The 13,522-nt window shown below is 49.9% G+C and overlaps 1 protein-coding gene across 6 annotated transcripts in view; it reads right to left on the bottom strand.

The window, feature by feature from the left end:
• Positions 1 to 13,522, bottom strand: part of megf11 (multiple EGF-like-domains 11) — a 514,753-nt gene that overhangs the window by 176,902 nt on the left and 324,329 nt on the right. For all 6 annotated transcript variants that reach the window (XM_038813978.1, XM_038813980.1, XM_038813977.1 and 3 more), the window contains exons 7-9: positions 11,474 to 11,720; positions 4,185 to 4,305; positions 201 to 337 (exon numbers count right to left, since the gene is read on the bottom strand). In XM_038813978.1, coding sequence (XP_038669906.1) covers positions 201 to 337; positions 4,185 to 4,305; positions 11,474 to 11,720 — 505 coding nt within the window. The remainder of the gene's footprint in view (positions 1 to 200; positions 338 to 4,184; positions 4,306 to 11,473; positions 11,721 to 13,522) is intronic.

The raw sequence follows: 13,522 nt of genomic DNA on the forward strand, positions 1-13,522 counted from the left end.
GAATTCTCTGGCTCTATATCGATTTCTACCCACAGTCAGTGTCAGCAGCTCTTTATTATTGCCGGGTGTGTCCAGCAGGCCGCGAGGTTCCTCATTCCGCAAATATTTCAAAGACGTAGGCCACATTTTCTATTTTTTATTGCCCTAATCCCTGATGCAAAATATTCAAAACATTGTGCTAAATTCGATTTATTTCTCACCTGTCACCTGCATATCCAGCGATGCAATGGCATTTGCCTGTCACATGATCACAGTGCCCTCCGTTATGACAGGGGCAATCCTGCGAACAGTTAATCCCAAACTTTCCAAACGGACATGGCTGTGCACACACTTGTCCCTGTAACAAGGGAAAATCAAATCTCCATGATGTTTATCCTTCCAGAATTTTCAACTGCTCGGTGTATAAATGGAGAACATTTTAATACCTTTGAGGGGGCGAGAGCTTTCCTGGTGCAACAGTCGATCAAATGAATGGGCACAATTGCCCACCAAGCCACCTTGACTAGTTCGGAGCCTGGGGTTGAAGTCATTTCATTGTATCGCCTCCTCAATGGATTAATTTGTACATTAAACTGATCTATTTTATTTTTAACCATCCGAATGCCAAACGTATTCAACCCAGCCACATGCAGAGATAATTCCTAATGCAATTTTCAAATTGATCTGTTATGACGCATTGCGAAAAGTTGTCTTGTGTAAAACAATGAGTAATATCATCATTTTCATAAATTTCTTCCAGACCTTAACAATGATTTTTGTCCTGTTGTAAAATACTGGCACGGAATAATGAGGATGGTCAGGATCAAAATCTGCTTCAGAGATTAAGACGCTGCAGCTTTCCGGTTAAGTCTGTTAGTCAGCAAAGGTTATGGGCTGGATACTCCCTTTCGGAGGCTAAGTGCTGACGCCGGGACTGAACCGGTGATAACTTCTACCACCACGGGCAGTGGGCCCGAAGACAGGGTAGTTGCAGAGACGGAGGTCGGCATTGAGCAACCAAGTGAGTCCCCGCTGAGTTGTGGTGTCCTTACCACCCCCCCCCCCACCACCATCCCGTCCCCCCCACCACCACCATCCCACCCCCCGCCCCCCCACCACCATCCCACCACCCCCACACCACCATCCCACCACCCCCACACCACTCCACCACCCACCCTCCCAACACAACCTTGCCACCCCGACACCATCCCAACCCACCACCCCGACCTGCGATCCAACCTTGTGTCTTGTCGTGTGTCTTGCAGGATCACCTGGTGACGAGACGGGCCCCTTCTGTGTCCCCTGCCCCCCCCCCCCCCCCACCCCATCTGGTGGGCACCACGTCACCTGGGACCAGGGAGGTCCGCATGCTCACCAGATTCTCTTGGGCCAGGCTGTGTCCGTCAGCTCACCCCCATTACCCCCCTCCCCTCAATCCCACCTTCCCCCTCCAATCTCCCCTCCCCTATTTCCCTCCTTCACCTCCCCCCAATACCCCCTCTCCCCATTTCCCTCTGTTCCCCATCCTCCTCACCCCATTGCTCTCCTCCCCTTCCCTCCAATACCCCCTCCCCCCATTTCCATCTGTTCCCCCTTCCCCCTCCCCCCTCCTCCCCATATCAGATGTGGAGGCAGCCTCCTACTTTCCCCGTTCTATGGCTTTTGATGCCCTTGGCGGATGTCCTCTGTAGAGCCTGAAGCTGGAGGCCCCAGCTGACTTACTGGTTTGCCGGGAGTACCGTGTCACCCTGTTCTACGCGGCCCAAAGGTGTGCCGGTGTTAGGAGGGGGGAATTCAGAAGAACTGGAAACTGCTGTCATCTGCTTAGTGGCAGTTCACAGGTTGGCCTCCAGTGCTTCCTCCTCCCTGATGGTGCCTTAGGGTTCTGGGGGGTCTCCACAGTCGGGGCAGCTGGAGTGAGCTCCAAAAGCCTCTGAGTCACCTGGCTCTGCCAGTTCTGGTAGCTCCTCATTGTCTCCACCATGGTGTCACGCCCTCAGCAGTGGTCCTCAGTGACTGGGACACGTCCCTCATCGACTGGGACATGATGTCGAGGCCCTCAGACATGGTCCTCACGGCCATGGGCACCACCACTCCAGCCACTGACATTGTCCTCCAGGTTCTCCACTTGCGGTTGCCTACTTGTGACCCTTAAACTCTCCTTCAAGGTGTTCTCTTGGGTGGCGGTGGGGGGGGGAGAAGAAGTGCCAAATTACCCTTGTAGTTCTGTGGAGGTCGTTGGTCTGCCATGGTCATGCTGATCCCCATTGACATTCTCTGCTGCTGCCCACCCAGATGCCAGTGCTGACCATGGTCATGCTGATCCCCATTGACATTCTCTGCTGCTGCCCACCCAGATGCCAGTGCTGACCCTGTTGCTGGTCCTCTGACACCCTCGAGGGAACAGGATTGCTTGTCTCCCATCGATGGTGTTGAGAAACGTGGCCAGGTTGGCATCCCCAAAGCGAGGAGCAGGTCTGCGCGCTGCCGTGCTTGTGTGCTGACTGGCATGAGTGGCGAGGAAGCGTTAGCGGCGAGACGCCGAGGTACGGGTCTGGTGAATCAGACGGCGAGACAGCCGGTAATGGGGGTTTATTTTCGGCACTAAGTGCCGTTAGAAACGGCGAGCAGAGCTGCCGATTGTAAAGACCGGGGCTAAGTGTGACCTTGGCTGTATTCCCCTTTCAGGTCCTTTATCCAACGTGAGTGGTGTTGAATAGCCACATGTCTTAGTGCTGTGAGTGCCGGGAAACTCGCGGCTAAACGCACTTTGTTCCCTTTTGGGAAAATCCCGTTCTCACACTGAAAATTCCCACACTTTGACATTTTTTTCTGCAGTGGGGAACTCAGTGGGACCGGCTCCTCAGAGATCGGGGAACTCTGTTTGAAAGGTGTTCAGATCTCAAAGTTAGGTTGTGGGTCCCCCACCCATTGACATCAGGACCCCCACGAAGACATGGACAACACCCCGATCCTCAGCCCCGGAGGGGCAACCACCCACCCCCAATCACTAAATGTCCAAGTGATTCCCTACTCTCCCCCCCCCCCACCCCATCACCTAGGGTAGGATGACCTGGCCCCACTCCCAACCATCCCTGTTGGCTTCATCCCCCCCCCCCCCCCCACATACCCCTTTCAGGCCCCCCACCCTTTCATTTCCCAACCTTCATTTTTTTAAAATTTAGATTACCCAATTATTTTTTTTAAATTAAGGAGCAATTTAGTGTGGCCAAGCCACCTAACCTGCATATCTTTGGGTTGTGGGGGTGAAACCCACGCAGACACGGGGAGAACGTGCAAACTCCACACGGACAGTGACCCAGGGCCGGGATTCGAACCCGGGTCCTCAGCGCCGCAGTCCCAGTGCTAACCACTGCGCCACCGTGCTGTCCTCATTCCCCAACCTTCATACCTCCCTTTTCATGGGCATGGCCCCTCTTGGGGCGCGTCCCAACGCAATGCCCCGGGCACCCAGGGTGCCAAGGTGCAGGGGGAATGCCAGGGAACCCCCAACCAACCGGGGGGCTGTAATTGCCTCCGAGACGCGCGAGTGGCCATTACGTCTGGTCTACGCTTGTGGGGACCAGACCTAACCGGGGCCTGGTGGGGCCTCACCGGGGCAGCCGTATCTCCTGGGCGCCAGGACAATGTGGCCACAAATAGGCCGTGCATATTTAAATGAGCCGTATCATTACGAGATTGTGTCGGGCGCCATGGGTCAGGGGACTTGTGTGTCGGTTTTGTCCCCCAATTTGGGCATCCCCCACCATGCACGCGGCACAACAGGATCAGTGCCGGGCACAATGGAGTGGTAAAATTGTGCCCAATATTAATGTGTGCCAGCGTGAGGTCTGGCCGGTGGGATTGGTGAATACCGGGAGCCGGGAGACTGTGGACTCCAACGGGCTGAGTGTTTTAAATTAGTTTAATGACTCATTTAAATATGCTGATGTGCATCGTGCCCAGCGAGGGCGCGATCCGGATCGTGTCGGGCACAGTGGGTCGGGTGCACTGCGCGTGGCTCGCCGCCCAGCACAAAACCCGTTTTTGGCTTCTCCCTCTACCAACCCGAGGTAACGGGATTGGCATCAGGCGCAACGCGGGTGGGAAAATCGTGGCCAATGTTTCAGGTCAACGGGCTTTTCTCAGAACCTTCAGGTGATTACAACAAAGTATATGAAGGAACCATTTGTTTTTTTACATACCATCCAGCCAGCTGGACAAGCACACTCCCCGGTGATGTGGTGGCATTTACCATCATTCTGACATGGACACCATAACTCACACTGGGCTCCGTGCCTTCCAGCTGGGCAGCGTTCTTCACAACTGAGGAGCAAGAGTAGGCGATATTGTCGGTTATCACAGTATTGCACTGAAACTATATAAAGCTTCATCAAATAGGCTAGCATCCCAATCTAAATATACCGAGCAAGGTGAAAAACTCAGTTGGATGAAGCTGGAGTTATTGAATCCGATAATTAATGGTCATTGAATCAAGTGTACATTTCGTAATAAGAATTCCTTCTCTGCCGTAATATTTCAACAGCAGGTCACCTTGTGCTTGCAGCTGGGTTAGAGCGAGAAGGATGGAGAGAGAGAGAGAGAGAGTAAGGAAGGAAGAAGGGGAGAAAGAGAAAGAGCAAGGAAGAAAGAGAGAAAGATAATGAAAAAGAATGGAAAAAAAACATGTTCAAACTATGCATTATGAAACATTTGAAGGTATTTTTACCATTTTTAATATTGTTGGATTATTCATTATCTTGCCTTTAGTGTTTTATGCTGCTGTCATTCTATTGATTGAATCAGCTTCAGAACTCAGTTTCAGTAGTGTAAGATGTTTTATTTTATTGTTAAGGACAGAATACATGAGAAACATAGACAAGAGAAAGCCTTTGGGCCATATTTTAATGCATTGTGTAAATGTTCAGTATCAGAGATTCTTCCTTTTTGTTTAATAGCCTTTGGTAATTTAATACCTAAAGATTGAAGTGTGGAGGGCAGCACGGGGCGCAGTGGTTAGCACTGCTGCCTCATGGCGCTGAGATCCCAGGTTCGATCCCGGCTCTGGGTCACTGTCCGTGTGGAGTTCGCACATTCTCCCCGTGTCTGCGTGGGTTTCGCCCCCACAACCCAAAGATGTGCAGAGTAGGTGGATTGGCCACGCTAAATTGCCCCTTAATGGGAAAAAATAATTGGGTAATCTAAATTTATAAAAAAAAAGGGAAGAAAAAAAAAGATTGAAGAGTGCGAAACTGAGCACAGTGTTATTATTCAGATCGGTGGGGCGGCATGGTTGCGGTGTGGTTAGCACGCTGGGCTAAATCGCTGGCTTTTAAAGCAGACCAAGGCAGGCCAGCAGCACGGTTCAATTCCCGTACCAGCCTCCCCGGACAGGCGCCGGAATGTAGCGACTAGGGGCTTTTCACAGTAACTTCATTGAAGCCTACTTGTGACAATAAGCGATTTTCATTTCATTTCACGGCGCTGAGGAGCCGGGTTCGATCCCAGCCCTAGGTCACTGTCCGTGTGGAGTTGGCATATTCTCCCCGTATCGCCCAAAGATGTGCAGGGTGGGTGGATTGGCCACGCTAAATTCCCCCTTAAAATAATTCAAATTGGACCAGAAGCAGCCCACAGTCATTCTGTATCTGATTTTGGAAATGTTTAGTGTACGTACATGCTGGGTTGGATATCTGGATATTTGTTGGTTTTAAGGACACCACTTTGGTACAGATTTGACACGGATGGTGGGCCCAGGTATAGCCAGGGAGAAAGAGGACTGAGGAAGGGAGGGGAACTGATCCTCATTGTAGTTAATCAGATTTTGATGGGATTGCAGAACAGGTGTTGGTCCCCTAACGCTCGTTGAGAGCAACTTTATATGGGCAGCACAGTAGCACAGTTGCTTCACAGCACCAGGATCCCAGGTTCGATTCCCGGCTTGGGTCACTGACTGTGCGGAGTCTGCACGTTCTCCCCGTGTCTGCGTGGGTTTCCTCCGGGTGCTCCGGTTTCCTCCCACAAGTCCCGAAAAACGAGCTGTTAGATGAATTGGACATTCTGAATTCTCCCTCGGTGTACCCGAACAGGCGTCGGAATGTGGCGACTAGGGGCTTTTCTCAGTAACTTCATTTCAGTGTTAATGTAAGCCCACTTGTGACAATAAAGAGGACTGAGGAAGGGAGGGGAACTGATCCTCATTGTAGTTAATCTTTGGTGGTGGTCTCTGAATGAAAAGGGCATTTTACCCCCTTTATTCTTTCATGATAAGGCCAGCGTTTGTTCTCCATCCCTAATTGCCCTTGAACCAAGTGGTTTGCTGGCCCAGTTCAGAGAACATTTAAGAATCAACCACATTGCTGTGGGTCTGAAGTCACATGTAGGCCAGGTCGGGTAAGGGCAACAGATTGCTGAAGGACATCAGTGAACCAGATGGGTTTTTACAACAATTGATATTTCAGAATCACCATTACTGATTTATTAATTAATTGAATTCAAATTCCACCAGCTGCCATGATGGGATTTGAACCATGACCCCCAGAGCGTCCCTAAAGTGTCTCCAGAGCAGTGACCGGGCCTCTGGATCACCCATCCAGTGACATTACCACATGCCATTACAACAGATATGCGCAACACACATTCGGCCAGATTTTGATGGGATTGCAGAACAGGTGTTGGTCCCCTAACGCTCGTTGAGAGCAACTTTATATGGGCAGCACGGTAGCACAGTTGCTTCACAGCACCAGGATCCCAGGTTCGATTCCCGGCTTGGGTCACTGACTGTGCGGAGTCTGCACGTTCTCCCCGTGTCTGCGTGGGTTTCCTCCGGGTGCTCCGGTTTCCTCCCACAAGTCCCGAAAAACGAGCTGTTAGATGAATTGGACATTCTGAATTCTCCCTCTGTGTACCCGAACAGGCGCCAGAATGTGGCGACTAGGGGCTTTTTGCAGTAATTTCATTGCAGTGTTAATGTAAGCTTACTGGTGAGCCCCCCCCCTATAGGTTTGTGCATCTATTTTAGCACTTGATTACTGGCTCAAAACTAACTTTGATCCTCTACAGTGACGAGTGACAATGGAAGAGAGGATTTAACCAGTTTAATTATACAGCAAAAATATTTCAACGGTCTGCATGCAGACAATATAGGGCTAAATTCTCCGACCCCCAGCAGGGTCGGAGAATCGCCTGGGGCCGCCGAACATCCGGGCCCCGCCGTGGCAGAGATTCTCCGCCACCCGGGAAGTGGCGGCGGCGGGAATCTTGCCACTCCGATCGGAGAGGCCCCTGCGGTGATTCTCCGGCCCGGATGGGCCGAAGTCCCGCCGCTGGGAGGCCTCTCCCGCCGCCGAGGTTTGAACCACCTCTGGAACGGCGGGATCAGCGGCGCGAGCAGGTCCCCGGGGTCCTGGGGGGGCGATCGAACCCCGGGGGGTGCCCCCACGGTGCCAGGCCCACGATCGGAGGCCCCCCGCTCAGACTCCGGGCCAGTGCCCTGGGTGCACTCTTTCTCCTTCCGCGGCCGCCACGGCCTCCGCCATGGCGGAAGCGGAAGAGAACCCCACATTGCGCATGCCGCTGTCGTCACTGCCGGTGCATGCGCCAACCAGCGAAAGCCTTTCGGCCAGCCCCGCTGCCGGGGACGCCGGTTTTTTGCGCCAGTCTTCTGGTGCCAACCGCTCTGCCACGGGGCTAGCCCCCAAAGTGGGGGAGAATTCCCCACCTTTGGGGAGGCCCGACCCCGGAGTGGTTGGCGCCACTCCCCTACGCCGGGACCCCCCGGGAGAATCCCGCCCTATAGTGATAGCTTTGTTTACAAATTGTGTTCAGACACTAGTTTATGTTGCTGGGCAAATGATACTTATTTGACATTTGTAGTCAGTGGGTGATTGTGTTATTTTGCCGCTTGCAGTCTGAGACCTGTGGCAAGTGACATCCAGTCACAAACATGAAGGAATGTCTGAAAGCTGGTTTCTAATGAGTAACAATACATTCAGATATAATACTTGCGAACATCTGCAATCTACTGGGACTTGGGTTCCTCAGAATCATGCATTATGCTTTTTGTTAAACAAGCAAGAGATTCTCTGGGTGAGTTCCTCCAGCGTTACCAATAAGTGGGAGAAGTTGCTACACATTCTGCAGTGACTAGTCATCGATTGTAAAGAATGTTTTCCCCATTTCCCAGGGGAGGTCGCACTACAGTCAGTGCAGGAGTTCCACCCTTAATACGAGGATATCTTGAGATGTGGTGGATTGCTACACTGACATCGCACCACAAAGTGGGTTTGCCGTTTCAACCAGGCAAACAAGGAAAGAGAGTTGCCCCATAGTTGTGGGGGAAGAAGGATCACAGAGAGATCATGTCAGCTCTCGATACTTCTCTTCCATCCCTTCATGTCAATTAGCAGCTGGCGACAGTAATAGTGTCACTCTCAGCCTGGTAATAGTGAATGGTGTGGCAATACATAAATGAGAAACACAACCAAGTAAGAGAAGGCATGAAATATTTATAAATCAAAGTCACCATAGTCCCAGATGACCATGGGCTGCTTTCCCCTTTGAGGGGGAGCTGACTGGTGGTGGTTTAACCTGAGGGTCACCACACCTCAGACAGGGGGCAAGGATGAGAAGGTGGGGCCAGCGCCGGCCCTAGGGTTGCTGGCGCCCCGGGCAAGCTGAACTTCGGCGCCCTTGGGGGGGGGGGGGGGCGAGGGGGGGGGGCGGGGGGGCGGACCCGAGGGGGGGGCGGGGGGAGCGGACCGAGCGGGGGGGGGGGCGGACCGAGGGGGGGGGGCGGGGGGAGCGGACTGAGCAGGGGGGGGCGGACCGAGGGGGGGGGGGCGCCCTGGGGGAGGGAGGCCACCGCGCATGCGCTGGTTGGCACCTGCCCAACTGCGCATGCGCGGGACCCGAGGAACTGGCGCCCACTAGCACATGGCGCCCCGGTCGACTGCCCGAGTTGCCGGTGCCTTGAGCCAGCCCTGGGTGGGGCCTTGATGAATAACCACAGCCGGTACGGGAATTGAACCCGCGCTGTTGGCCTCGCTCTGCATCACAAACCAGCTCTCTAGCCAACTGACCTAAACCTGATTGACAAGCTTGGCTTCAAGTCAGGCACTTCAGAGTGAGGAGACTGCAGCAGGGGGTGAACAGGAGCCGATCATTATTGTGGTTTGGGGGGATTGGGGTGAGTGCAGTGGAGATGGGGGGGGGGGGCGGCTCCCAATCTCCTGAAGGTTAAATCTGAGGCTCTTGTCCGAGACTTCATTTAAATTGCCAACCTGTTTAGGGCAGGACGGTGGCGCAGTGGTTAGCACTGCTGCCTACGGCACCGAGGTCCCAGGTTCGAATCCCGGCCCTGGGTCACTGTCTGTGTGGAGTTTGCACATTCTCCCCGTGTCTGCGTGGGTTTCACCCCCACAACCCAAAGATGTGCAGGGTAGGTGGATTGGCCACGTTAAATTGCCCCTTAATTTGAGAAAAAATAATTGGGTACTCTAAATTTATATTTAAAAAATATAAGCTGCCAACCTGTCAGCTCCTTTGTCCCATTTGTGTTAAATTTGGACGTGGTTGGGGTCAGGTCTGACTTTTTAAAGTTTTAACTTTAACCTGATTCCAACCCCATTGTTGATGGAGTTAAGATTCAGTTCAATGTACCTGGATGCAGGAAAACTCACTTGAAACTGATAAACATTTGCCATGGAAATGGGTGAGGTGACAATTCGGGAATAAAGAGAGTGATAACGTGTGCGGGAGCATCACAATGAACGGTAAAGCTTATATAGAACATTCTGTAGTGATACGCATCACCGGATATCCACAAGGGGTTAATGTAAATACACTACAACTAAGTCACCACCAGAGGGAGCACCAGAGATGTCATGACATGCAGACATGCAGCCAATGGGTCATTAGAACAGGACACAACCAATGGGTAATCAGGACACCCAGAGGTGGCATTACCACAAGGGGGCACTACACGACCCATATAAAAGGACAGGGCACACAGGCTCTGCCTGTTTCCTCAGGCAGATATCTAGAGAGTTAGACAGGGTTGATCAGCAGCATCACACCCCAGCACATGGCTTAGAGCAAGCTGGTACAGTTAGACTGAGTTACTACAGTTAGATTAGCAGAGTGTCAAACTCATTTAAGAACTGTGTTAATAGTTCAATAAACGTGTTGAACTCATTTCATAGTCTGGAGCATCCTTTCGTAGAGACTACATCAAGGAAGCAGCCTGTGTTAACCAAAGCAGCATAACACAACACATTGTACGTGTGAGTCTTCCTTCACTATATAGTTTCTTAAACTCTATACTACCCTGGGAAAGTGATGAATAAATCAATTTTTTATTTAAATATCTATATAGATTCAAAACATAATCCCAAAATGCACAGTGGCGCAGTGGTTAGCACTGCTGCCTCACGCCGCTGAGGACCCGGGTTCGATCCCGGCTCTGGGTCACTGTCCGTGTGGAGTTTGCACATTTTCCCCATGTTTGCGTGGGTCTCATCCCCACAACCCAAAGATGTGCAGGGTAGGTGGATTGGCCACGCTAAATTGCCCCCTAATTAAAATGTAAATTTTTTTTTTTTAATTCCCAAATATAATTGCCACGGGTGCACAGGGTTTTGATGAGACCAGATCTGGAATGCAGCATGGAATCTTCTGGCCATTCACCCTGGTAGGATCTTCTGGGGTGAACCCAGCAGGAAACCCTATGGACTTCACTGGGGACCGGAAGATTCCCCCACCCACTGTGTGCAGTTTTGGTCTTCACATTGAAGAAAGTATATACTCCCATTGGAGGGGGTTCAGTGAAGGTCACTAAATTGGTCCATCATATGGAGTTGTCCTATAATAAGAAGCGGAGTGAATTGGCCTTATGTATTCTGGATTATGAGGCGATGTCATCGAAACCTACAGAATTCTGAAGGAGTTGATAGGTTGGATACTGGGACATTGTTTCCCCAGGTCGGGAGTCTTGGATTGGATTTGTTTATTGTCACGTGTACCGAGGTACAATGAAAAGTATTTTTCTGTGAGCAGCTCAACAGATCATTAAGTACATGAAAAGAAAATAAAATAAAAAGAAAATACATAATAGGGCAACACAAGGTACACAATGTAAATACATAGACACCGGCATCGGATGAAGCATACAGGGGTGTAGTGTTAATGAGGTCAGTCTAAACAGGGGGACGCAGACCCCCGATGAGGGGACGATCATTTAGGACTGAGATCTGGGGACATTACTTCACTCAAAGGGTCCCGAATGCTCCATCATTAAATACATTTAAATTTGGGATAGACAGATTGTGGCTCTCTCAGGGAATTATGGGACATGGGGTGCGGGTGAGAAAAATGGCGTTGAAGACCAAGCTTAACCATGTTCGTATTGAATGGCAGAACTACCTGGGTGGGCCGTCTGGCTGACCCCTGTCCCTATTTCCTGTGTAATTGAGAACTCTAGTGAACATATACTTACAAAGCACCAGTGTAACCTGATGAACAATGGCATTCCCCAGTCTCATGATCACAAGTTGCTGCATTTCGGCACTGACACTTATACTGACATTCTTTGCCATAACGTGCATGGTCACAGGATTCTTCACATCGCCATCCCTCGTACCCGTCAGCACAGACACAGGCCCCGGTGATGGGGTTACACAGGGCTTTGTTTTGGCATTGACAACGGTTATTGCAGTGTGGTCCCCAATGTTCACTGTCACAGCCTGTGTGGGGAGAAAAGACACATTAAAACATGATGTGACCATCAATTTACAAGACACATGGCTGGAAGTGAACAGTGGTTTTAATAATCTCACAACGGAGCCTGCCTGCAACGAGATGAACTGGCAGGCAGGCTCAGAGTGCCAAGCTTTATACAACCAGTTGGTGGGAGGAGCCATGGGCAGAGCCAAGGGTGGAGCCCAGTACAAACTCCCGTACACTCCCAGTACATCTCCCCCTAGGGGCAGAGCCGCGCAACTGCTCATGTGCCGAGCTTACACAGACATAGTACATCATATGTAATAACAGTGTGAATTACGCTACTGTGATTCACCACAAAATAGCAAAGGGTAGATTATTATAATTTATGTGGCTGAATAGTGCACTGAAATTCGACCGTACTGCTCCAGGGCATGGCAATGCCCTGAAACGACTTTTCCCCAATCAGTCAACTCACCAAATTAAAGTGTGAAATAAAGGAGCTTTAAGAGCTTAAAGAAAGAGGAAGAAATCAAAAGGTGTATTTAGTAACTTGAGGAAGCAGGTGAAAATTGAACATTAATTCTTTTAACTATGTCCGAAGTTCTGCGTGAAGCAGCATCTCGCTCCCGGTACATTCCTGGAAGGACCCCATCTGTCTCGGGTCTGCTTTGGGCCAGTTTTTATATCAGTGCATTGTGTTGCTCTCTGCTTAGCTTTACCTGGCTGGCTTGATGCGTAGTGTTGAACAAAGAACAAGTCTTGTTAACTAACAAAACTAACTTAGTAACACCATCATTATAAGATTTGTACGTATTCCTAAAGAGAAGGTGTTCTTGAAAATACAGAAAAATGTGTCATTTGAAACATGGAAGTCTGGCAATATCTGGTCTGAGAGAAACATGAGAGGATACAGGGAAAGATCCCACAAAGGGTTAATAGCAGCTGCAAAGAGTAGGATTATAAAATGCAGATTCTTTCTCTCAAGCAGGCTTAGCAAACACACAGGATTCTGGTATTTAGCTAAAACAATGGCTCACACCTTCATAGGATGTAACTATCTTTGGAAGTTTCTGGAAAAGCATGGATGAGAGTTTCAATTGAGTTAAGTGACGAATGTTTAAAGCAGGCAGGTCTTTCAAGTCATAACCAAGTTAAATTTTAGCATACAGCTAAAAGCAAAGGTTCACACCTTAATTGAAATAAACGCTCTTAGTAAACAGCTGGAAAGGATGGAAGATGCTCAGTCGAATTTGGTGTTAATTCTAAGTGTAAAATTCTACAAACTCAAGTCAATTAAAAGAAAATTGGAGATGACCTGTCTACAAGAAACATAATTTAAAGTCAAAATCAAAGGCAAAGTTATGAGCTGGGGACAATTAGAAAATTAAACGATTCAAAATCACAGAAATAAAAGTAACACCTATTGAAACCAAAGCATTTTGTAATCAGATCTGAGAGGAGACGTTATGGCCAAAATGAATAATTAGTTGTATTCAAATGTTTACATCAAAGATACTTTTTAACAATCAAAGTGAAACAAGCTCATTTACAATAAAGTCGTTAAAACTTAATAACTCTTGGAAAGAGAATATAAACCAGAAGAAAGGGGACAGCCAGCAGAGCCAGAGCCAGCTCTCACAGCTCGGTACATGGGAAGGATAGAACACAGCAACCGAGTTCACCAGCGAATACATCTCAAGGAGACCAGATTTTAAAGAAGATTGATTGTCAAGGTGGGCCTGAAGGTCCCTTCAACCAACAGGAAGGATCCAGAAGCAAGATCCTTTTACCTTTCTGTTAAGAAAGTGTTTACAGCTTTAAA

Source organism: Scyliorhinus canicula, chromosome 12 (assembly GCF_902713615.1).
Source record: "Scyliorhinus canicula chromosome 12, sScyCan1.1, whole genome shotgun sequence".
In the NCBI taxonomy this organism is placed as follows: Eukaryota; Metazoa; Chordata; class Chondrichthyes; order Carcharhiniformes; family Scyliorhinidae; genus Scyliorhinus; species Scyliorhinus canicula.